The sequence below is a fragment of the Eleginops maclovinus genome, chromosome 23, assembly GCF_036324505.1.
Source record: "Eleginops maclovinus isolate JMC-PN-2008 ecotype Puerto Natales chromosome 23, JC_Emac_rtc_rv5, whole genome shotgun sequence".
Taxonomy (NCBI): domain Eukaryota; kingdom Metazoa; phylum Chordata; class Actinopteri; order Perciformes; family Eleginopidae; genus Eleginops; species Eleginops maclovinus.
Genome location: NC_086371.1, coordinates 19,194,678 through 19,219,929, shown reverse-complemented (window position 1 = coordinate 19,219,929; position 25,252 = coordinate 19,194,678). Strand labels below are relative to the sequence as shown.

General features: G+C 40.5%; 2 protein-coding genes across 4 annotated transcripts in view; both read right to left on the bottom strand.

The window, feature by feature from the left end:
• Nucleotides 1-14,341, bottom strand: part of stag2b (STAG2 cohesin complex component b) — a 28,864-nt gene extending 14,523 nt beyond the window's left edge. For 2 of the 3 annotated variants that reach the window (XM_063876177.1, XM_063876179.1), the window contains exons 1-27: nt 14,154-14,341; nt 11,974-12,104; nt 11,805-11,886; nt 10,999-11,142; nt 10,808-10,904; nt 10,569-10,645; nt 10,207-10,411; nt 8,605-8,756; nt 7,305-7,378; nt 7,057-7,180; nt 6,167-6,265; nt 5,932-6,011; nt 5,652-5,759; nt 4,885-4,996; nt 4,672-4,789; nt 4,473-4,576; nt 3,581-3,673; nt 3,399-3,488; nt 3,112-3,315; nt 2,446-2,516; nt 2,228-2,315; nt 2,053-2,133; nt 1,863-1,955; nt 1,420-1,594; nt 633-772; nt 444-545; nt 196-344 (exon numbers count right to left, since the gene is read on the bottom strand). In XM_063876177.1, the coding sequence (XP_063732247.1) occupies nt 196-344; nt 444-545; nt 633-772; nt 1,420-1,594; nt 1,863-1,955; nt 2,053-2,133; nt 2,228-2,315; nt 2,446-2,516; nt 3,112-3,315; nt 3,399-3,488; nt 3,581-3,673; nt 4,473-4,576; nt 4,672-4,789; nt 4,885-4,996; nt 5,652-5,759; nt 5,932-6,011; nt 6,167-6,265; nt 7,057-7,180; nt 7,305-7,378; nt 8,605-8,756; nt 10,207-10,411; nt 10,569-10,645; nt 10,808-10,904; nt 10,999-11,142; nt 11,805-11,886; nt 11,974-12,020 (2,909 nt within the window). In that variant the 5' untranslated portion in view covers nt 12,021-12,104; nt 14,154-14,341. The remainder of the gene's footprint in view (nt 1-195; nt 345-443; nt 546-632; nt 773-1,419; nt 1,595-1,862; nt 1,956-2,052; nt 2,134-2,227; nt 2,316-2,445; nt 2,517-3,111; nt 3,316-3,398; nt 3,489-3,580; nt 3,674-4,472; nt 4,577-4,671; nt 4,790-4,884; nt 4,997-5,651; nt 5,760-5,931; nt 6,012-6,166; nt 6,266-7,056; nt 7,181-7,304; nt 7,379-8,604; nt 8,757-10,206; nt 10,412-10,568; nt 10,646-10,807; nt 10,905-10,998; nt 11,143-11,804; nt 11,887-11,973; nt 12,105-14,153) is intronic. The other variant, XM_063876178.1, reaches the window with a different exon arrangement.
• Nucleotides 14,342-15,048: 707 nt separating this feature from the next.
• Nucleotides 15,049-24,716, bottom strand: xiap (X-linked inhibitor of apoptosis). The gene is made up of 8 exons (XM_063876630.1): nt 24,564-24,716; nt 21,765-22,049; nt 20,256-20,826; nt 19,520-19,619; nt 19,357-19,435; nt 18,504-18,543; nt 16,617-16,799; nt 15,049-15,890 (listed from the first exon to the last, which is right to left on the bottom strand). Exons 2-8 carry the CDS (start codon nt 22,002-22,004, stop codon nt 15,697-15,699), a joined length of 1,407 nt encoding a protein of 468 aa, XP_063732700.1. The 5' UTR covers nt 22,005-22,049; nt 24,564-24,716; the 3' UTR covers nt 15,049-15,696.
• Nucleotides 24,717-25,252: the final 536 nt, after the last annotated feature.

The window sequence follows — 25,252 nt, the reverse complement described above, 5'->3', positions numbered from 1 at the left end:
GTTGGAAAAACATGTACGGGTTATGGGGAATGGCAAAAGTGCAACATTATATCACTTAGGGCGCTCATAAATCCAGAGGAAAAGACAACATGGCAAGCAGAAGCCTGGTAATCAAAGAGTCATTTGTCTAACGTGACAGTTCCCAGATGCCAAGCAAAAAAAAAAAAATGTAACAGGAGCGGAGTGAAGCCTTACTTGTGAAGCATAGCGATAGCGTCCCTGGTTTTCACTTGGTCGAGACCGAAAGTTAGAGAAAAGCGACGAGCCAACTCTTTGATTCCACAGAATAAAGAGGAGGAGCGGTCGAACCCGTGGCCCAGTTCAGACAGCATTTCATGGAAGAGCTAGGAGAAGAGGAGAAAAACACAAGACTAACAATCTGTACGAGAAGGACCAATAAATAAAAGCCTCAGAGCTACTGAGTACCGAGTGTGCGCCCTGACCTGCTGCAGACTGATGATGAGCGTCTTGGCACACTGAATCTTATCGATTTGCCGAGTCTTACTCATAGTCTCCTTGATGATGTCTCCATAATCATTGTAATACTGTGAAGAGAAAACATTAAGAGTTATCCCCGTGTACCTGAGGATCTATATGCGTAATGATAAGACACTATGTCAGTCTAAACGTACCCTCATGTACTGTTTAAAGATGTCCGCTCCCGTCTTCATGTCCACCACACAGTAGATGATGAGCTTACAGTAGGCAGCGAGGAGGTTTCTCCTCTTGTGCAGTGCTTCAATCTTTACCGCCTCATCGTCCTGCTGCCCATCTGAGACCATTGGAGAGAAAAAAAGAAGGGGAAATTACAAGTTGCACATTGGTAGATTTGCCACAGGCGCACGTGTCCACAGAGCGTGTTTATCTACAGGAAGGCGCTGGGGGAGCACCTTCTCAGTGTATAATGACCATTTAAATGTTTCTTTGACAACAATATATCACGGCTGTTGGATGACTGACCAGAATCGCCACTTTGCACGTATTTCTGCTACTCTGTTTGTTTGACCGTGGAATGCTTGCCCTTACACTTTTTTATAAATGAGCTTCAGCGCTCAGTCGGAAAGACGTAGAGCGAGGAGGACAAAACTCGAGGTCCGCCCGTCCGGTCTGTTCCCACAAATTTGGTTTTCCATCTTTGTTATGATAGTGGTCTGAGGCCATAAACGAGCTCTTCGTGCAGTTTTTAATAGTGATGTCACCAGATCTTTTCTGAAAAGTTACAATATTTTAACCACCAGTGCATCGGAGCAGGCGCAGAAAACAAGATGATATTAACGCTACGGAGGAAAACACGTAACAATTGAAGAATACCCTGGCGCTCAGAAAGAGGCGCTAAGTTGACCTTTACTTATTGGCCTTGCTTTTGGGAGCAGAGCAGAATGTAAATGAGCTGCATGAACTGATGATTTGCATTTGTACCCGTGCTGTTTGTCTCATCGTCCTGGTCTATGAAGACGTGGTTCAGGATGAAGGAGAGCAGCTCAGCCTGCAGCGAGTCCTCGGGGGAATAGACCAGAGGCTCCAGGTGTTCCCTGCCTCCGGACACCATCTGGTGGCTGAAGATGAGTAGGAGATCACACAGGATGGTGAATGCCTGCAGGGAGGAAGGGGACAAAAAACAAAGTTAGAAGTCAGTGGGGATGAGAGCAAAACCACTTGTTGCTAAGTATGTTCCTGAGGAAAGGATACAGAGATAGGGAATATTGGTATTGTGAGAGGCACAGACGGTCCTCAGCAAGTACTAAGTAAATGTTAACTTGAAATGAAAAGATCCTCATTTGATATTTATTTTCTTTGCTATGAAGCAGATTGTTCAACAGCTGGTGCTACTCATGCAAACTTGTTACAGACGTGTGTGTCACCTGTTCTTTGACGGCTGTGTTGACATTGGTGAGGTAGCGCTGACACATCATACAAAACGCCCTCATCTGCTTCCTCAGGGTCATCATGTCATCCTGATTTTTAATAGAAAAGACACATTTATATTTGTTAACATTGATCTTTCGAGTTCTCTTCGAAAAGGGCGATGAAGTTTGGCTTTTTAGAACTCACCTTTTTGGAATTGCCCTCAGATGACTTGGCCAGGTTCCACAGGATCACATAGTGGGTGCACTGCAGAGAGTGGATGACTATCTGCTCCCCAGAAGAAACACAAGATCAATCATTACTTTCCTCAATACTGACAATTGTATGAGCGTTCACTTTGCATGTGTGTATATTTCCTAACCTGCTCGGGCATGTCTCCATTCTCTATGCCCGTGTTGAGAAGCTTGAAGTTGCTGGTGAACAGGTCCCACCCCGACAGGTCATGTGCGCTGCAACAGATCAGAGAGAAACTCCAGTCAGTTTCAGACACATGTAGCAGAGAATAATTACTGTCTTTGGCACAGCAGATTGAATAGGGGGCATGAGGAAAAGATACTCAGAATAAAATGATTTTCATACTTGTGGAAAGCCGTGATCCTCTTTATAGTTGACAAAACCTGATAAGCATCATCTTCATCGGCCTCTTCACCCTGGAAAGAGACATTTTGGAACAGTGTTACATTTTATGGTTTACTCATCTGGAGTGCAGATACAAATACAAGTTTTAAGATTCTTCAGGTCAAATTCAAAAGCATCTAATGAATTTCTTCACACGCTACCAAGTATGTTTTTCAGATGTGCAGGGTATCTTTACTGCATGGTCTGAGAAGAATAAAGACAAACACTGAAGACATCGCATCATTTTTGGATCTCAGATCAGCAAACTCCCTTGAAATGTTTAAAAGTAAATTAAAAAACCCTATCTTTTTAATATGGCTTTTAATTTGGGTAAACATTTCTGGTTTGCTTCATTTTACATTTTTTATTTTCTTTTTAAATTGTTTTATTTGTATTTCTTTTGTTGAAGTGTCTGACAACAAATAACATTTGTTGAGTCACCGAAGTTTTGGACCAAAAGTCTTCTTGCCGGTAAATCAAAGTTTACATTTCAGGTGAAACATAGCAAAAAGGGGTGGAGGATTAGGCGGTTAAGTAGTTTGTTGTTAAAGGATTAGGCCCATTTTATCACAAAAAGATGAGTAAATTGATCCACGATGTTTAGGAGCTGCGTCTCATCGCTCCTACCTCTTGTAGAAAGTCCTCCAGTAGCCGGTTGAACTTGTCCACCAGCTCGTCCAGCAGCTGGGAGCGGGCGATGTCCACCCTGTTGAAGATGGTGAACTCCTCGTTGCAGAGGGCGTGGTAAGTCTTGGAGCAGACCTCCAACACTTCAGTGTCTGTGTGCTTCTCCACAATCTCCCTGACCTGACGCAGTAGGGATTCCAGGTGCTGCGTTCAAAGAGACAAATCATGTGTTAGCGCAGTCACAGAGGAAGGAAGAAAAATGTCATAATTGAACTTTTGTTTTCTACCTTTTCTAGACGTCCTGTGGTGTAAATTTCCAGGTCGAAGAACTGAGGCAGCTGCAGGAGGTTAGTGACCTTCTCTGAATCCATGGCGTACTGCGGGGACACACATTCAACATTAGATTTTCTAACAGATTAACAGAGAGGCTTTCAGACTGCTCCGTGGGAACCGAGCAGCTGTACCGTACCTTGGCCAGTAGAGGGGGCAAAGCCACAGCAAAAAGCTCTGTCATTCGGGTCTTATCATCCAGCTGAGTCTTCTTCTCTTTAGCTGTCATCACCTGATGGAACATGCAGAGAGTTAGAGGCTTGTTCTTCACATCGTACTCGTTTAAGTTTGTGTACCCAAAACGTCTCTTCTATACTCTTCAAAAGAGGCCATTAGTAGTTAGGGTTAAGTTGATGCCATGTGCCAATCTTGTCACATTTATGGAGATATATGTAGTTCTAGTTTAAAAAAGGAGAAGGCTGCGACAGGTTTTAAATGTGTCCATGTGATATCTGTATTTAAATTCTTTAAACGTATCCTGCTCAGTCAATAAGTAGTATTGCTTTCAAATACATATTTCAAAAGGACCAAAAGGCTTCAAAAGTTAAATCCCAAGAAACAGAAGTGTTTTTTAGCTCTTTATCGTAAGTTTTCTATTAGAGTGAGAAAAACTCAAGCTTCTGGTATATTATCCTGCCAGATTTGTTAACTACAGTCCTGAAGGAAAATAGCTACCAATGAACCATCTACTGGTAGTATCAACAGTTGTTCAGGCTCTGTTATTTGAAACTTGATATCACAAATGTGTGAACACGAGCATTAAACATAGTCATACATTCTCCAATATCAGCCAGATCCCAAAATGTAAACACACTCCCACAATGCAATCTTCCATTCGTAGAAAACAAATCATTTGATTTCAGACAAAGAAAAGTAGTAGCAGGACATGATGGAACGCTCTACTATCACTCTAAACAAAGTTGAGTAACTGATCAATGATCAACAGTCGCTGTTTTAACACACAGGCTTATGTTAACAGAGACCTGAATCATCATGAAAGCATTCTTTGAAACTGTGTCAAACGCTCTTACCCTCTTCCCTGTTCCTCTTCCAACAGGTGGGTGGCACTCGGCAGCCTGGCGTACAGTGCACAGCATGATTTCAATCAGGGCCGTCTCTTGTCTGTCTGTGAGAGCTGCGAAAAGAAACACAAAACAATCAGCATGATCCGTTTGCACTCGGAAGCTCGACACAAGCGCCGTGGGTTTCAATGAGAAGCCGGTGCCTCACCTTCCTCTCCCGGCAGTGGGTCATCCAGCAGTAAGCTGATCATACACTCCCAGTCCTTCAGTAGCTCTGCACCGCACTCCCACAGAGAGTCCACCAGGTAGGCCGCATGCTCGTGGAGCTGAGTGGGGGGGAAATGATCACACAGATGAAGGAAACTGGAAGGAAAAACGTTAACCCGTGTGTGAGAGTAAATATCCAAACAGCCTGACATACCTCGCTCTCCAGGAAGAAGAAGACGGTGGTCTTGATGAGGTTGGCGTTGGGGCTTTGTCTGCCTCTCCTCTTGGGGGCCCCTTCCTCCTCTGGTTCTCGCGTGCTGAACAATCTGGGAGAACGCTAAAGCATTAGTTGGTGATCACACAAACCGGGAGAATCCTAAAAATGCATTTCTTAAACGTGGCAACATTCTAACTCACAGGCTAAGCTGGGACTGACCTCAGTGACGCAACAGCTACAAAGTTTGTAATGCACCCTCACATATAAAAATGTTTTCTCATTAGGTGTGAATCTTTACTGGCCTCAGGATCCGGATTACGATAAATCTCAAAGTATTGCAGCCCTCAATTTTTGTCTACAATGTAAAAGCTATGAAAACATGTTCCTTGGTTTTCTGTCTTTAAACTGCTTTGATTGCCAAGATGTTTTGTTGGCTTTTCTGTCCATATTTTCAAGGTTTCAAGTTTCAAGGTTTTATTTGTCATATGCACAGCAGATACAACGTATATGTTGGCAATGAAAATCTTATGTCGCGTGCTCCTCCAACAACTCCACATACATGGTGCAAATAAGATAAATAAAATAGTGCAAAAAGAGAGACGATAAACAGGAGATGTTATAAACCTATACTTAAATACTTAATTTCCATTACGCGCACGTAAACTACTTGCTCTTCCTCCTCCTTTCCCAACCTGCCTCTAAAATAACTTTCCTAATGCGTCTCAGTTATGTTCTGTGAGAAGTTCAAATTAAGTCGGACGTACTTCTTGAAGAGGAATTCTCCAGCTGCGATGGCGACGGGCCGGTGTGCCGAGTAGACCAAGTGATACACACTCTCACAGTCCTCAGGAGTCAGCACTTCATCCGTACTACTGCAGGGTCAAACAGCGACAGCAGACATGAGTAACAGAGTAGTTATCAGTAACACATGAGCATTGATGTGATTCCTGAAAGGTGTGTGCCCTTAAAGCATAGAATACGCCCTACTTATTTGTGGAAATAATATTCCACATCAGTAAAACAACCAAGAACACAGACACTTACTTCAAGACTAGAGTGAGCAGCTTAATCGCTTGTACTGCCACGTCGTACTCCTTGTCAAGAGTCATGGAGACGATGCGGTCCTGTGCAAATAGAAATAAATGACATTCGTTATTTGGCAACTGATTAGAAAGTGAAATTCTGTCAGTTCAATTGCAAATCCAAAGAGTGTGTGTAGCTGTATAAATGTGAAACAATAAGGCTGCTGTGAGGGAAGTGTCCAGCAGGTGGTGCTGACCTTAAAGCGGCTGGTGAAGAGCTCCAGTCTGGCATTGAGCTCTCTGTTGTAGTAGAGACCCTGCAGAGCTGTCAGACACTTCAGGCGTACCTCGCCTTGCTGCGAAAGACAATCAAAGGAAAAACTGTCAGTTATGTTCACAGAATACTTTTTCTCTCTGTGTTTACAAAACAAACCGTGAAACTTGTTTCTGTTTGATTTCCAATTAGAGAATTAGTAAATCAATGCCGGCCTAACAGCATGCATTAATTGTGTGTTCTGGATTTCTGCTGCTACACTTAGTTTACAATTGAGTCATTGATTGTGCCTTTAACAGCCCCGCACAGCCACGCAGGTGCTTTCGATTATTCAGCTGAGCAGACAGATGCTCAGGCTGGGGTTGTGCGCAGCTACACTGGGAACTCTGTGTCATAACTAAATAATAAAATGTATGCCACACCTACAGATTCAACAAGAGTAACAGAAGGAGGGCTATAAATTAGGGGCACACATTTAGAGATTATTTGGGATGATATTGAAATTGTGATGAGATTTACGTTATAAGAGGGATTGATGATTTTTGAATCAGAAATCTCCTGATCAATAATTTCTTTGGACTGGATCAATCTATTTTTTGCTGAATTTGTAGAATGCGATTTTTGGGCTGGGATGTTACTACAGCTCTACAATATTTTATTCAGAGTGTTATTTTAACACATTTTCGGCATCCAGAATTTTAAACATTGCACTGATCCATGTTGCAATTTTGAAAACATTTCGATTAGTTGTAACCTCCACATTACCCGTGGTTCTCAGTCCTCAGAAAAGGTGGAGCAAAAATAAAGTGAAGTCTTTTTGGTGGACTGTGTGTTAAAAGCATCTTAACAAAAAGAACTCTTCCCGTGACCCACCTTATCGTGCATCGTCCACCCCACATACTTCAGATAGCTGTCGTTGAGGAAGGCATCGCTGTAGAGTTTCATCCACACGCCGATCTCTTCTATACAGATCGCCCTGATTTCTGCTATCGCATCGCTGCAAAACATCACAGAAATATTTGTTTAACAGGATACAATATGTTTTATATGCACACACATTAACAAACCAGGATCAAAGGTATCGTTTTTTCTTAATAGCTGAGCATTATGGGAAGCCATACCGATATCGGTGAACGAACACTCCTTTGAATATGGCGTTCATCATGTTTTCAATCTCATCCTGATTCTCTTGGAGCTGAAATGGAGAGCAGAACAGAACACACGTGAGAGAATTGTATTTGGTCAAACATAAAGCCTAAATGCTACAGTGAGAGGTGAATGAGCGGCGATGTAAACATAGCAAGACCATTCTTTGCCAACTGAGCCAGCATGCTGCGGTGTGGATGCATAGTGAACGAACAGATGGAAGCCCGGTGGGACCTGCTGTTAGAGAAACGACAGAAACGGACCATCCCAGCTGAATTACACTAACACAGTCACTGCGGCTCATCACCTACAGAGGTGTTGCGCTTCTAAAAATGGAACAGGTTTATGGACACGAGCTGGAGTAATTCACAACTATTTACTCTCATATCCATTAGTGTCATTTGTAAGCGTGGTTGCCAGGGCCTTCCCTAAACTGTTTGACTAAATGTCAGGCAGGACGAAGTAAATCAGCAGCTGGGGCAATGCTTTATTGGATTTGTATTATAGTTTCTTGTTCAATTTTGGGCTTAAACATCAGTCATAAATGAAGTAAAAAAATACAAATCCGTGGGCCTGACGCTGATGTTTTGACTCCTACCTCTGTAACAGCCACTTTCATGATAATTAAAACAAGGTTCTTCTAAAATGACGAGCTTAACTGATGCAGTGGGTGTTGAGGCCGCCTTATTTGTGGCTCACTAGAAATGGGAAAAATAACTGGCAGTTAAGAAAACGGCTCGTTATTAAATTTGCTATCTGGGAATAAATGACGTGAGGAGAAGTGGTTAAGAAAGGCATAATATAAAAAGGTAATTGCACTCATTTAGAAGCGGTCTTCGGACTACATGGGAATAAAAACAATGAAAATGCAATTTCCTTTCCGACATCACTGGCTGAATTTCTTTTGAATGGCTGAAGTTTATCTTTGTACTGTAGAGCGAGGGAAGGAATAGTAATAATCGCAGCGCTCTGCTGTGTTATTACTATAGCTCTGCATCTATCAAACACACTGTTTTCCACAATTCCGTACGAGGAAGCATTTTATATTACATAAACACAAATCATAAATATCACACTGAGCGCACGCTACATACAAATGGTCTGTTGACTTCCTGCCAAAGTTGCCGCTAAATCACATCTCAAAAATCACCCACATCTGGAGAGAATGTGCTGGTCCACTTAGAATTTGAATATGTGATGTGTGTCGAAATGCAAAAGGCATGTGCTCAGGTATCTTTAAACAAAGGAGCTTGATTGCCATGCGGCCACCCTCACCTCTTTGCGTTTCTGCAGGAGCAGCTCCAGCCTGTCGTTAGCTCTTTTGGCCACAATCTTATTCCTCTCCGCCTCGTACTGGCGCTGAGTGTTGTCCATGTTGATGCTCAGGTTCAGAGCTACATTCACCAGGGCTGTCATCAGCTTCATGGCTGCCAAAAAACAAACAAGTAACATCAAGACACAGGCAAAACCAACACAGAATAACGATAACCCCTTCATGTATTACTACTTTTAGGCTTACAAAAGCATGCGTGCGAGTTTCCCTGCCTAGACACTTTGTTTATGGTTTCAGAGATGCACAACTGAGACAATGGGGAAAGGGTAATGTGTTGGTAAGAAAAGCAAATGAAAAATATATATACTTTTGTTTTGTTTAACTTCAATTTATTAGGGGGCCCAAACTTTGCCCTTAGAAAGCCAAAACTAAAAATTAATGGTGAGGCGCGGCCCGAAAGCACACACACCTTTAAATACATTTTAAAAATGAATGATTACAGAGCCTACATATCTGCAGAGCATTCTTCTAAATATCTAACCTTATGTGCAGCCCTCTAACAAAACCTTTGCTGGGAATACGCTTGAAAATGAGGAAAACAAACTAAGAGGCTAAGGATACAAGTCGGTCCACACCTCTCTTATACATCGTAAAAAAACAATAAACACACAGGGAACCATCTGAAATAGCTCTGCAGCCAAGACCAGTGCCAACAACAAAAGCATGGGCCAGTTGTACACCGACATGCGAGGAGAGACATTTTTCTACCCAGAACATTGCTTGAATGTTTTGTGGTCAGACCCACACATGCTCAATCACAACTATTGTTTACAGAATGTAGAATAGAGTTGCATAAATCATTTGGGCTGCATGTTCCGCATGCCTCTGGTTATAGTAGAGCACATTATTTGCATCCTCTGGGGCCTTTGGCAATTTATTACAACAGGTAAATCCACCTACGCTGCCTCTTATTTGTACTGCTCATGATAAAGGTGTCGGGTACTCTGCTCTCACAGGGGAAACATCTCAAAGGAGGTTTAAGCAGACTAAATAAGTTCAAACACCCGTGGGTAATATGCGTTTAGTGAATTTATCTAGAGCTGCGTTATTCGGAACTTATTGTGATTATTTTTGACAATTGCAATTTGATTTGCTTATAAGTGGGACAATATTCACAGTATCTTTGAAAATGAGATTACAACAATGATAGTGGGGGTTTTTTTCTAAGGATTTGCATCAAATAATGGTTTTATATTAAGTCTGTAGAACACCCTGGGACTTCTCTGCAGCACTCAATACTTTATTCAGAATAATACAAAAAAACGTGCTGCGATTTCATAATTACACTAGTCCATATTGCAATGTAAATAACACTTTCATTATTTGTGCAGCCCTAACTGTGTCATTGGTTATATTGACTCCTCTACTTTAAAAAAAGCTTTTTTGATGAGCCAAAAACACAGAGCCCCAAGATCCCTCCTAACACGCTGCTTTCTCACACAGCTAGCTGCTCTGTTTACTTATAGAACATGCCAATACTGCCATTCAGCACACATTCGAAAGGTACCTCTCACACACATAAACACACACTCTGTTCCTCCTACCTGCCAGTGTTGAGGTGTGTCTGAAGGCTCGGACTTGGGAGTCTGATAGTCCGGTGAGGAGGGAGATGACTGTGTCCATCATGTACTCATCATAGATGATACTGTATTGACACTGGCGCACGAGCACCGAAATGAATTCACAAAAGCTTGACTTGAACTTTTTCCACTGGGGTCCTGCTATGGTGAGAGGGTAGTCGCCGCTGTCCTACAGAGGCCAGAGGGAAGGACGTCAGTAAATGCAAAGAAAAACACGACTACAAGGTGTTGTTTAACCATCCTGCAAATGTAATTTTAAATGTGATGTATGACCTGAAATGACCTGTATGATATTGCACTGATTTAACTGGAAAAAGTGAAGTTACCTCATCAAATTCTTCTGTCATTCGTCGGATGATCTCAGAGTTCTGCATGTTTCGAAACATTTCTCCACTGACCACACCTAATTAAAACAGAGGAGTAAGACAGAAGATGTTTTACTTTACGCTCAACAATACCAACTTAAGGAGAAGAGAGTAACAAATACATCCGAGTGGTTCAGGTTCTTAACGAGTTTAAAAAGGGACCAATGAGAGTAAGATAACCGTAACAGATACACTCGTACCTTTACATCCTGAGCACTGAATAAAGAAATTGATGAGATCTAGTAGCGCAACGTCTCGGTCGTGTTTGTAGGACTCAATCCAATCATCAACGACGGACTGCAGGAAATAAAGGATTCAGGCATAGACTGTTAGTTTGTTCGTCTGAATGCAGAAACTGATTTTTAAATCACAAATAGATGGCCATCCTTACCTGCATAGCACTCCTGCCCAGCCGCACCACTTCAAACAGCATCATGTTCTCCATGCCATTCTCCTGGTGGTGGCCATTTAACCGGCCCGCTCCCTTCCCTCCTTTGCCTTTCTCCCCTGCTGCTTTCTTCCCCTTCTTTCCACCCTGGGCAAAATAAAAGATCACAAGGAGTTATTACAAGTGAGAATCATTATAGAGAAGATAAACAGATTTTTGTATTCATTTGTCACATTTATTGGTGCAACACAATATTGATTGCCCAGTAAAACGCTGTGTTAGGGTAACAAATATAGCAACTCACTCAGTCGGGCTCATGGTGAAAAAAGATAAACAAGAGATGCTTCTATTAAGTGATCTCTGCTGATATTCAGTAAGAAATATGCAACCTGGAGAATGTTATTAAGATGTTTTACCAATAGCATAGCAAAGCCCTGTTTGGTTGAATAACGGAGGTAACAGCTTCCATTTACAGATGTTCCATTGACTTACATTATATTGTGTTCATTCTCTTTTTTAGTAAACTGTATTTGGTGAAGGTAAATTATAATGTTATCATGATATGCTCAAATATAATCTGTGAAAGTTTGGGTAGTACAGACCATTAATACAGATGTATTCACAGCAATATACGTTTAGAGAGAGCGGGAATTCTGACCTGTTTGACTACCAAAACCAGCTTTAAGCAGCTTATGTACATGATCAAATTACAAATGCCAAAATGTTATTGTAATCAAGGTAAATATTGTAAGAAATAATGTATTTAGGACAATATCTGTAACTCATACAGTCAGATGTGCTTTATATACCTTTCCTTTGGCTGGGGTTGCACTCCTTCCATCGAGCTCCTCAGAGAAGTCTGTGTCTGAAGAGAATCGGGTATCTGTATCCCTGGGAGACACAAGCAAATATTTGTTTTGAAATTCATACCAACCTCAACCTTTACAAGAGCAAATAAAAGTGGAAGCAAGAACTTACTGGTGAGTATAGGTGAACTCTGATGGTATTTCTGGTGGTGCTATCATTTCTGTAACATCTTCTGGATAACTTCCACTTATGACTGGCTTTATATCCTCAGAAAATACAAGACAGGAGAGGGTGCATGTGACCTAGAAATGAAAGAGAAATTTAGTGAGCTGCATATGCATATGTATTCCTCATTTGGACACAACACAAGCAATACATGCTACAAAGCATATATCAAATGTGTGTATGTTCAAATAAATCACATGCTCTGTAGTGAGCAAATGTTTCTTTGATTACATTCAAGAGAAAAAAAAGGGTTTCACATGGTAACAGTGGGCGGACACTGATGCTGCTGTCATGCTAAGCTGTGGAGCCATTGGCTCCCTCGCTTTCTCTCTCCTCTTGGTTTAGAGCCAACGTCACGCAAGGAATATTGGAGCCTCTTCCTCAATGGCCAAATATGGCACTGGCTTATCCGCCCCATACATATCTCCACCAATCAAAAGACAGTATCAACATCAACAAGATACTGCAGGCCACAGAAAAACTATTGCATGGTTGTGATGTGTAAATTAGGGGGCAATACTTCAAAGGGGAGAGCAGAGTTAACTTTTAAAAATCGGATTTTGATTCGTCAGACATTTAGGACACGTGTAAAAGTCTCTGTAAGACTTGGAGATGACAATAAAACTACCCAAAGGGGAAACTGTTCACTCCTGAAAGGAGTTTTAACTCCACCCATTATAAACCCGCTGGGGGTGCAATATGTTCATCCTTTGGTCCTAAAACAAATCACGCAGTGATGACATGAGTGTCATTCTTATTCCTTAATAATAATTAAAAGTATGAATGGTGACAAGACAAAGAGTCTGTTTTTAATAAGATGTAACGTTCGTCATGGTATTATCACTAACAACATCCTTACGAGGTTGCCCACATGACAAATTCGCTAATGTACCAAGATTGTTGTTAATGAATATACAATGATCGACGTACAAATCTTTACAACACAGTCAATGTAGAGAAATGCAACATGATCAATATGTATATTTGTATGTATAAAGTACTTTGGACTTTTGAGAGTTTTAAGTTAACAGTTATATTTATTGATTTTAAAACCTGTTACACTGCACATTTCCTCAGTAGTGAGGAAATACTGCATGACAAGACGACGGGATTCTATGGGTGTAGACTGAAAAAGTGGCGCCAAATTGGTCAGTCTATCTCATAAACTTGTTACTGCAGAGCGAGGCTAGACGATGTTACACCAAACTATACTGCAAAACACAACAGTGTAGACTCCTGCAAGTCGGCTATGCCATTATCCCCCGGCATGGTTCCCTCCAACAATGCCGACACGGCTGCACTCTTCGTCGGCGCCTGTCAAAAATTGACACCGGTGCTCCGCTAATGCTAGCGCCATTAGCTCAGCAACCGAGGATTTCGGCGTTTTCCCCCCCAGCGTCAGCCAGTTGAAATTAGAACAACTAAGCATGCCATTAGCCGTAAGAGCAAACTGTGAATTACTGAACATAAAGGGCTACACATATGAACCGTGCATTTTTGTTGGTTATCGAGAACGTCTACGTTTTCTAGCTCTTATCGTACTTGGTCCATAATAACAAAACAACGCAAGCCCTACTGTACTAGCGCATGCTAATGCTGGCTAGTACACAATAACGCTAGTCACCAATGTTTGCGAGAACAAAACCAGCCTTCTTTCTACACACCAGTGGTATTCAGCGTTTATCCAAAGATAAAACATATAATGGCAACGAATATGCTGCAATTAAGGAGATGATATTAACTACCACTCGTTAGCTATGCTAATAGCTACGGCTAACGTTACCTAAAAAAACATCACGTCCTTGCGTCCTCCATCTTGCCTCGGGAGTTCCAGTACCGTATTGCATAAGCAACAAACACTTTGTTTACAAATATATAAAGTGCAAGTAAGTTGTTTGAAACAACAAAACGTTTATGTTGGGTACGAACTACACGCTTAGCGTTGCTATGCCGAAAACCCAGTTCGTTAGCTTGCTAACAACCGAAGTAGCCATGTACCGCGAGCTAGCGAAGCGACTTGGTTCAGGCAGGCGTCCGCGCTCAGGGCTCAGCTACGGCTACATGGCTAGCAAAATACAAATCAACTAACTTCCAGATAGCTCTCCGCCATTTTACAGCTAACTTACCTTGTTGTGAAATATAGTCCCGGCAGAATCTTAACTTTTAATATTGTTATACAGCTTCCGTCTGAATCCCACTGAAATTCTGTAAAAAGAGTTTAAAAGTCGCGGTCAGAGGCGGTTTCGGACGTTCTCTCACCCGCTTGCTCCGTAGTTCGGTTTGTTGTTTCGACGACCTGGGAGGAGGATATCCTGGTGCAGAGCTACCACCTAGCGGCCGAGGGACCCACATTTGATACAGCGAGGATGACCTGACATCTAGCGGTCACTGAGGGTCACTACACCATACGACTTTCTTCTGTACTTTGTGCTTTGTCCTCCTTTACAAGCTGCTGGGGAACGACAAGAAAAAACAAATGTATTCACGGAGTCGGAAGTATTTCGGTAAAATACTGACTTAAATGTAACTTAACCTCTTCAATATTGAGCAAAGGTAGAAACATACATTTAAAATAGAGTTTATTACCACCATAGCTCTTAATATTTGATAAACGACCTCAGTAAAATTAGATACTTTAAATCGCGTTTGTGACACAGGGAAACTAACTAATCTATAACATATAATATTTTGGCAATCTGCACCCTATGTATCAATCCATCCATTTAGAGTAAAATATGCAGGAAAACCAACCCTATATTGCTTGCAAGCTGCTCTAATAACCCATTATTTGAATTACCAACATCTGAACACTCTTTTAGCTCTCTTTGAATATGAATATCATAGCTTTATGCAAAGTCACAAAATGTTAATGGTCCTTAAAAATGAAACATCTATTTTGTGGAGATTCAGAATACTGGTATTAAAAAGTTATACAAACCCTTATGTGGGTAATAAAGTTTCAATGGTGTCCTCTCAGCAAATGTGACCAGCAGACGCAAGACAACTCAAGCAAGAAAAACATTTCTCAAGTCCAAACATTCAGATTTATTCACTCTTGTTGACAAAACACATTGCATGATTGAACACTTAATGAATTTAACAACAGACTGATTAATTGTTGGCCCCTAATTAGAGTTGATTGTGTCAGTTATAAAGCAAAGGGCAGTAAGTGATCGTCGTTTATATTTCAGTAAAGAGCCAGAGATTGGAAAAATGGAGAACTATTGCAAGACAAAATATATAAGTGGGACACATAGGGTTATAAAACACACTGAAATTAATTCCCATGTATAGTTCAATTACCCTGTGGAAAATGTCCTAAATAAAACCACGAAAAAAGACACAAGTACATTAAACAAGAGAAAGGCACCTCTGGCAAGAAAGACGGACGCTGTGCTAATAATAATTAGCCTCTAGTGTGTAATTACAAGTTTCAGCACTTTATTATTATCTATAAAATCACAATCAACTATTTATAATAAACCATCTCAGTATTAACAGCTATTTAACATCTCAGTGATTGTGACGACTCATTATCTTCTTCTCGTACTCGTACAAACAACATGGTCTTTAAATATAACACAGGGTATCTACATTATTTATTAAAATACAATATTATAGAGATAGAGCGAAAGCAGCATTGATGTTTGGCAAGAGTTTGTGATTCCCTTAGGCGATGTAGGTCTTGAGCTTCTGTTCTATGGCCCCACAGCAGATTGGACACTTGATGAGCATCTCTGAACACTGCTTACAGGTGACCAGATGACCACATGGAATGAAGACAATACAGATATCTCTGTCCATACATATTTTGCACTGTTTTTCCCTCTGCAGCCTCCGCAGATTCTCCAGTGGGTCTTCATCTGGAAGAAAGGGGGGGAATAATATTAATATTAAATGACTGTTTCACAGGCTTTGTTATATGTAGTCAGCATCAGTATTTTAATATTAACATTTTATACGGGATATTATTGAATTAATGCTGCTGTTTGTGATACATGTTACATATTTTATAGCAATGTGCACATTTCTACTTTTAATTAACTGTTTTAATAAATACTTTGAATTCATTTTATTGGACATTTTCATTTAACTTCTTATGTTTATATAATTACTTCTATTCTATTTAGTCTGTATCTTATAATAGAAGAAGAAGGGGAGAGGAAGAGGAGGAGAAGACGAAGAAGAAGACAAAGATGAAGAAGACGAAGACGAAGAAGAAGAAAAAGAAGTTAGAAGACGAACAAGAAAAAAAGTAAGTAAACCTTAATAGTCCCACAGCGGGGACATTCACATTCTGCATTTGACCCATTCTTGTGTTAGCCTTGCTCAGGCACACCTCTGTAGTACTTGGTCTTTCGGGGACTTGAACCGGTGAAATTTAGGTTCCCAAGCCAAGTCCCAATGGACTTTGCCACAGCCGCCCTATTACCCTGACTTTTTAGGCTTAGAAAAATGTTTTCTATTATTTTATTAATCTTTTGTTTTTAAATGGAGCAAATATCACAAAACCACAATATGCTAGGGATAAAAGAAAACTGACTCTGGTTATAATATGAAGTTGGTTGAGCATTCAGAGTGTACAGTACCTTGACCCTGTGACGAGGCAGCGTCACTCAGTTGAGTGTTGTGGAGACAATCCTCTACAAGAGCCTCCAGGGTGGAGTAGCCTGAGCTAGTCGTACTGATTTTCTCCAGGATGGTTTTTTCCACCACACTGGGCTCCAGACCCATCTCTATCGCCTTCTGAGCCATGTCGGACCGCAGCACCTCTGAAAACAAAGAGGAAGAATTAGTATATACAGTGGGGCAAAAAAGTATTTAGTCAGCCATCAATTGTGCAAGTTCTCCCATTTAAAAAGATGAGAGGCCTGTAATTTTTATCATAGGTACACAGGAAATCACATTGTAGGATTTTTAATGAATTAATTGGTAAATTCCTCGGTAAAATAAGTATTTGGTCACCTACAAACAAGCAAGATTTCTGGCTCTCACAGACCTGTAACTTCTTCTTTAAGAGGCTCCTCTGTCCTCCACTCGTTACCTGTATTAATGGCACCTTTTTGAACTCGTTATCAGTATAAAAGACACCTGTCCACAACCTCAAACAGTCATACTCCAAATTCCACTATGGCCAAAACCAAAGAGCTGTCAAAGGAGACCAGAGACAAAATTGTAGACCTGCACCAGGCTGGGAAAACTGAATCTGCAATAGGTAAGCAGCTTGGTGTGAAGAAATCAACTGTGGGAGCAATTATTAGAACATGGAAGACATACAAGACCACTGCTAATCTCCCTCGATCTGGGGCTCCACGCAAGATCTCACCCCGTGGGGTCAAAATGATCACAAGAACGGTGAGCATAAATCCCAGAACCACATGGGGGGACCTAGTGAATGACCTGCAGAGAGCTGGGACCAAAGTAATAGAGGCTACCATCAGTAACACACTACGCCGCCAGGGACTTAAATCCTGCAGTTCCAGACGTGTCCCCCTGCTTAAGCCAGTACATGTCCAGGCCCGTCCGAAGTTTGCTAGAGGGCATTTGGATGATCCAGAAGAGGATTGGGAGATGTCATATGGTCAGATGAAACCAAAATATAACTTTTTGGTAAAAACTCAACTCGTCGTGTTTGGAGGAGAAAGAATGCAGAGTTGCATCCAAAGAACACCATACCTACTGTGAAGCATGGGGGTGGAAACATCATGCTTTGGGGCTGTTTTTCTGCAAAGGGACCAGGACCACTGATCCGTGTAAAGGAAAGAATGAATGGGGCCATGTATCGTGAGATTTTGAGTGAAAACCTCCTTCCATCAGCAAGGGCACTGAAGATGAAGCATGGCTGGGTCTTTCAGCATGACAATGATCCTAAACACACCGCCAGGGCAACGAAGGAGTGGCTTCGTAAGAAGCATTTCAAGGTCCTGGAGTGGCCTAGCCAGTCTCCAGATCTCAACCCCATAGAAAATCTTTGGAGGGAGTTGAAAGTCCGTGTTGCCCAGCGACAGCCCCAAAACATCACTGCTTTAGAGGAGATCTGCATGGAGGAATGGGCCAAAATACCAGCAACAGTGTGAAAACCTTGTGAAGACTTACAGAAAACGTTTGACCTCTGTCATTGCCAACAAAGGGTATATAACAAAGTATTGAGATGAACTTTTGTTATTGACCAAATACTTATTTTCCACAATCATTAGAAATAAATTCTTTAAAAATCCTACAATGTGATTTCCTGGATTTTCTTTTCTCATTTTGTCTCTCATAGTTGAGGTATACCTATGATGAAAATGACAGGCCTCTCTCATCTTTTTAAATGGGAGAACTTGCACAATTGGTGGCTGACTAAATACTTTTTTGCCCCACTGTATATGTTACTACTCGTTTCAATCAGTCTCTTAATTTAATTAGTTATGTCGTGTACATGAGAAGTTTTACACAGTTCTTAAATTAATTAAGGAGGTAATGATAATATTTACCCTTCCCATGTCCAGAAAATCCATTCTGATGACTTGAAGCCTGGAAACAAACATGGTGAAAGTTTTAGAATAAGGCAAGTGGAACAAAGTGACATCACTACAGGTAACAACAGCTTTGATTCCTATTTTTCACACGGACAAAATTATGTTTATATTGTACAGAGACCAAATAACATTCCAGGATCATTATGGTTAGTATTCACAGTTTTTCAGTTCGTACAACACAAATCTACATTCCCTTAATGTGCAACAGGACTTTATACAATTACGAGCACATATGCACATGGATGTAGTTATTGGCTGCTGTAAATGTGTAATTAACTTGACAACCCCTCTTTAGCAGTTTAAATGTTAGAGATGGGTGACAACATCTGCCCTGTTTAAAAATGCATTATAGAGCTAAACTCAAGCCAATGCCTTCCTGAGGCAGAATAGTAAAACAAAGTCATCATTTAATTCCACCAGATACAATACTTCAATAAGTCTAATTCAGATTAAAGATGCTTCCAACGTGCATGCAAACAATGCTCTAAAACAAAGTTGTATCCTTAAGGCTTAAAGATATATTCCCGTTTCAGCCATATGGAATTTAAGTATTTTAATACAAAGTGGTGCCACTGTGAGTAATAATATACCCTTTATCCTAACACGTAATAGTGTCATAGCATTACCTTAGCTGGGACTATCATGAGCATTGTCTGATGTCCTGGCCAATAAGCAAATCATTGGCCGGAAAAATTGGATGTGTTTTACCCAAGTCTGATTAAAGAAATCCGGGTCTTGTTTACAAAAATCTGATTAGATGGCAAAGTCAACAAAAACTTGAGGGAAAGAAAATGCACCGAATGCTTACAGCTCGATTTCGTCGAGGGTCTTGGAGCTGGATGTTGTTGACAAACTCTTGTCCTTTTTCTGTTAACAGGAAGCTGCATCTGGTTGACAAAAAATCCCAAACTGTTAGAACAAAATCAACTATACAATTTAACCATAAGAAGGGGGACATCATGGTTGGTTACCCAGGGTAGTGTTTGGCATGTTCTTCCCAAGGGTCTTCCTCGGGCTGCCAACCCTTCAAACCTCCACCACAGCTGAAACACAGCACCCTGTCTGTTGCACCTTCAAGGACACACAATGTAATCTTTTGTTCAATAACACCGCAAAAATCTTCGAGCATCCATGTTTTAGGAAAGCCTTTGCAACATGTGAGCTTCTCTGTCACAGTCTGTGTTCGTTTAGAGTTGGGGGGCTGGGCCGTGGCCTGTACTACGAGTCAGGATTTGGGGTTAGTGAGGTAACTTCAGGGTCAACTACGACACCGGTTCACTTTTTACCGGGGTATTTTGTCATGGGAGATAATGCTGGACACCTAACCTGCTTCGGAGCAAGTGTTCAATATAAGAGATCAACTTAAGTGAAATAATAAATCACAGTGCACTTCCCAGGGATTCTGAGATGTCTTACTGAGTTCATAACCAGTATCGCAGGACCGCTTAACGGGGTCGCGATCGTTAAGGTACGTTAGGGTAAATTAAGCCAGATAACACAAAGAAATCCAGGGTAATCTGAACTGTCTTCTAAGTTCAGGCTTCAGGTTTTTTATTTGTTTGGCAAGCATCGAAAACAATTGTGTTACATGTTGAAATATTGAATGTAGGGTATTCAAACCCTTACTCACTCACTTAAAAAATATAAAATATATATATATATATATGTAAAACAAAGATCAATTAAAAGACTTCCTCACTGCTCTACCTGTGCTGTAGAAGCCAGCTCTGGCCAGCCTCTCGGGGTCAACAGGGTGCTGGACAGCTGCGAAGCTGGCAAGCCTCTCTTCATAATTCCCCATCTGGACTTGAGGGTTTGCGTGTTGTCTACTTCCGCCCTCCTCCTCCACCACTGCCCCCCCGGCTAATGGGATGTTGCCCACATCATGGCCGAGGATGAAGAAACAGTTAGAGTAATGTTTGCTGTGTTCTTCCCAGGCGGTGTCTCCCTCTTCCCAGCCCCCCAGCATACCGCCGCAGCAGAAACACTGCACCCGGTCAGCCTCTCCGAGGTAATAGAGGCCGGCTTGGGCCAGATCTTGGGGTGTCACTGGAGCGTCAGAAGGCCAGTCAGAGAGGGTCCGGAGCCGGGCCTCCTCGCTCCTCATGTGAGGGAGCATCGGGAAGATGCTCTGATCGACCACCTCTCCTGTTCTCAATCGAAACTCCATGTCTTCTGCTTCTTCGTTGTAGGCGGAACCATTAGTCAGACTGGTATCAAAACCTGGGTTGAAATTGGGGCGGTGGATGCAGCTCAGAAACCTGCACGATGGGGAAACCTGAAATAAAAGTTCAAATGATTTATTGTCAGATGCACAATAGGCACAGCATAGTATTGTCAATGAAAAGTCCCAGGCTCATCCAAAAAGGCCACACAAAATATGCTAGTTATATTTGACACATAATAGGTCTAATAATACATTATTATAATAGACATATATTAGATATGACCTAAATAAAATCACTAAATAAAAAACAGTGACAGAGACAAAATGGAAATAAAAAAGAAACATATAATAATAATGTCTGGTGCCCCACCAGCCACCAAATAAAACAAAAATAAAACTTATTTTAAAAAAACTTGAAATAAAAGCGAACATAAACAAAATCTAAGAAAATAACTTGTAAAACTAGGTCAAAAATATAAAGATCATAATAAGTATTTTAAGAAACTATTTAGCATTAAAAAAACCAAAATGCTAAAGACAAGTATTTACACAACATTTAAATTTAAATATACAAAGAACCTTAAAAGTTAAAAAACACAAAAACTTAGGATAATGAAAATATGACAATATATGGCAAACTACAGTGAATTGTATTTTAAAAAGAGAATGTTCAATTTAATATTAATTAAACAGTAGAAATATATTGTATTGTTCTCTAGGGACATAATTCACCAGTGTTTTTTGGTGAAACATGCAATCTCTCAAACGTCTGTGCCTTTACGGTGATGTTTTAGCTTGGACAGGCTCAATGTGTTACCTTGCAAACATTGAAGTGTAGAGAGTGACATTTTCCAATGTTTTTTAAATGAGTTATATGGTGTGTTAATAAACAACACACACATTTTGTTTTCAAAGACAGAAGTTGTTTGTGGAATAGAATTCCACAGTATACTTTGTTAATATGCACGTCTGTGGATATGTAGAATATAAGGGTATGAATTAGAACCGGATGAAAACTCAAAAGTGAAACAAAGTTTAGTTTGCAGTACCTCCTTATGCCTCTCCACAGGCGTGTCTCCCCTGCACCAGTTCTCCACGGTCGCCTGGCAGCTGAAGCAGCGGACGCGGTCGGCCTGGCCCGTGAAGTAGAAGCCGGCGCGGGCCAGTCTCTCTGCAGACACCTGCTGGGCCAGGCCGGAGCCGCGGAATGAGTCCAGGCGAATGTTTCTCAGGGAGAAATCCGCCATGTGATCTGTCTCCAGATCGCCATCCTGTCTGAGATCACACATGATGGAACCGGGGAGGAAACTGCGGAAACTTGGTGGACCAAATGTCTACACATAAAATAGAAGGAAAAAAGATACAACAGGTGTTAAAGTACATTTTGTCAAACAAAAGGGTCGACTAATATCAGAGAAAGCTTGCTACACTTTTAGAATTAAAATAGAAAAAAGGTAAACAAAGTAACTAACAGAATACAATATACTTCAATTAATTTCACAGGGTCAAAACAGTATTCAAAAATCAATCAATTTAGTGGTTTAATTGGGACAGTCTCCTCTTATTTGAGTGATCATTTGTTTTAGTCTTAGTTCAATAACATTTTATGGATATTCGATCTGGTACCACCAAAATGTAAAGTGGTGCTTTTGCAAGACTCTTTTCTTATTGGCCCTGCATTTCTATTAAACAAACTATTCATATGTTACACCACACTCTACCATTTATTGTTATATTTTATACCTCTGTTATTTTATTTCAGCTTGTTTGAATTTGTATTCACCTGGCTTTTTAATGACTTTCCTTTAAACGTATAAACATTTCATTTTATAATCTGTTCCTTTTTGCCATGTCTTAATGCTATTCATGTCTTTTTGTTCAGATGTATTTATGAATAAACTTGTCTTGCTTTTGTTGAGAAGCTCATTCAAAACAAATCCAATAATTGATTAAATATTAGTCAACTATACATTTCTTAACGTATTTCTGTGCCTACTCTCTAACGACAGAAAGCTGATCAGCACAGCCAAGCACATGGAGGGCCACTGCGCCTTTAAGCGAAACAGAAAGCTGTGATCACATGGTGACATCAGATAATCCATGTGAGGGATGGGCACCAGACACTCAGCAATGGCTTTCGCTCAGTGCACTGCAATAAAATAGTCCGGCTCTTCCTTGGGGATAATAAATGTCAGGTTTACACTGAGAATCACAAAGGTCTTTAAAGTATGTTCTATGTCTAACATATTTTAACAGACCTATTTGATCAAAGTGACTAAAACCATCAGCATTATGCAGGTGTGGCATCAATACAAGAAGGCTACGGTACATGATGTGCATCAGTCACAAGAAAAAATATGTTGCAACACATCATCTCACACACACACACACACACACACACACACACACACACACACACACACACACCTCATTTTATGCATACTTCCCACAGGGGTGGAACTTTAAAGTTGTTCACCTCCATATGTGTCACATAACTCATGAATGCCATTAGAATACAGCATAGGTATGGAAAATAACCTCTGTAGTGTAAAATATGTTTATTTTACCAGCAGCTGTAGAAGCTTTAGTCTCAGAGCGGAAAGCAGTATCACATCTTGATAAAACGACTTACCTTGTAACCACATTATATTATTGCTGAGTAAGCCGCTATTGATCTACTGCTATCTTTAAGATTGTACCATATTTGCTTTAATGATGGGAGCCGCTTCTGATCTTTGAACTTCGTAACGTGTCTGCATTCTTTAAAAAAAACAATCACCAGATCAACAGCAACGTTTTGGGATGCATTTTGGATTTGATGAAATAAGACACACGGTAACATCTGAGGCATTTGTGATCTGAATCTGCAAGTAGGAAGTTGATGGCGTCAGTGTGAAACCTACTATGTGGAATACCCTGCAAACCACATACTATCTTCATTTATAATAATGAGTAGGAGTGGGGGAAAGTACTGTGCTCCTGTAAAATGTTGAGGTACTTTACACATTTTTTTTAAAAATTACATTTTGGAGGCAATTTTTTACTTTTTACTCCACTGCATGTTTTTAAAAAACAAATGCAGTTACTAACTTCTTTGCAGGTATGGATTCATAATACAGAATATAAATCAACCAATGAACCATTATGTATTAATATAGCTTAACCTCTTCAGTACATCAAATAATGTATATAATCCCCACCTTTACCAAGTGCAACATTAACATTAATGCATTAATAATTATAATACAACATTTGCATATTTAAATCTGATATGGGCCATACTGGAAAAGTTGTACTCTTGCTTGAAGTATATTTTGATGCCAATACTTTTGTACTCTTAGATACAATTTTGAAAGCAGGTCTTTTATTGTTAAAAGTATTTTTTGCAATATAGTATTGCAACTTTGGTAAAAGACCTGCGTACTTCTTACACTTCTGATGGCTAGACCATAATGACTGACCTGGCAAAGTCCAGAAAGGTCTCGCAGCTTTACGCTACACAATAGCTCCACAACAGCCCCATAGTCTCTGCCAGGTGAACACAGCATAAAGCAACTGCTGCTTGCATCTGACAGCTGACACCATGCAAACACTGCATTCAGTGGTCACACCAATAAAGCCATATAATGCCCTAAAAGGTACACATATCACCATTTAAGTTTAGAAACAATGGATTTGGTCTCTGTCCTGTGCTGTTTAGCTGTAATGTTAGGTTAGTAAACGGATAGCTATAATGTAACCTAATGCTAGCTACATACGTTAGCTAGCTACGTTAGCTTGGCTAGTCTACATCAGGAGCGGTCAAAAGTTACCCGATAAACTATCGCTTAAAACTTAAAAAGTATTACCTTAATAGTTCAAAGTCAGTTGTGGTCTCCAATTTCAGTCAGTCTCTGGTGTGACTACTGCCTACAGCACAACGCAATGAGTAAAGACAACAGTTTATTGACGTGACATCGATTCCAGGAAGTGAAACAACGCACGCGCACCTCTACCCGCGTATCCCAGTTGACCACTAACTGTGACGTATGAGAAGCGAGGAATTTTCCGGGTGGAAAACAAGCAAACTAGTCAGCGTGGGGGAATTCAAACGGAAGCACCAGTTCAACGTTTTAAATTAAAGTCTGTAATTTCTATGGCAGTCCACTTTCGACACAAAGAGGGAAACAGGATCCCGGAATTCTTTATAATGAGAACCTTGAGAAACTCTGACGGTCTCATTATTATAACACCATTTCATTATTTTGACTCACTATTTTGAATAAGTATCTCAACATAATGCCCTTTTAAATATTATTTTGCCTAATTTTGTTGAGTAGGCTACTTCTTGTGTAAACCATTCAATAAATCCCCTGTTTCTGTGTAGTTCTAACAAAATTACTTTACACAATAATGTTCTCCTGATGGTTAAATTACTACAATAGGTATGGAAAACATGCGTTTGCAAAACAGTTTTGAAAATTGTTTATGGAAAATGTTCATAACCTCCATATCCAGTCAGTCATATATCAAAATTGCTTCACACATCAATGATCTC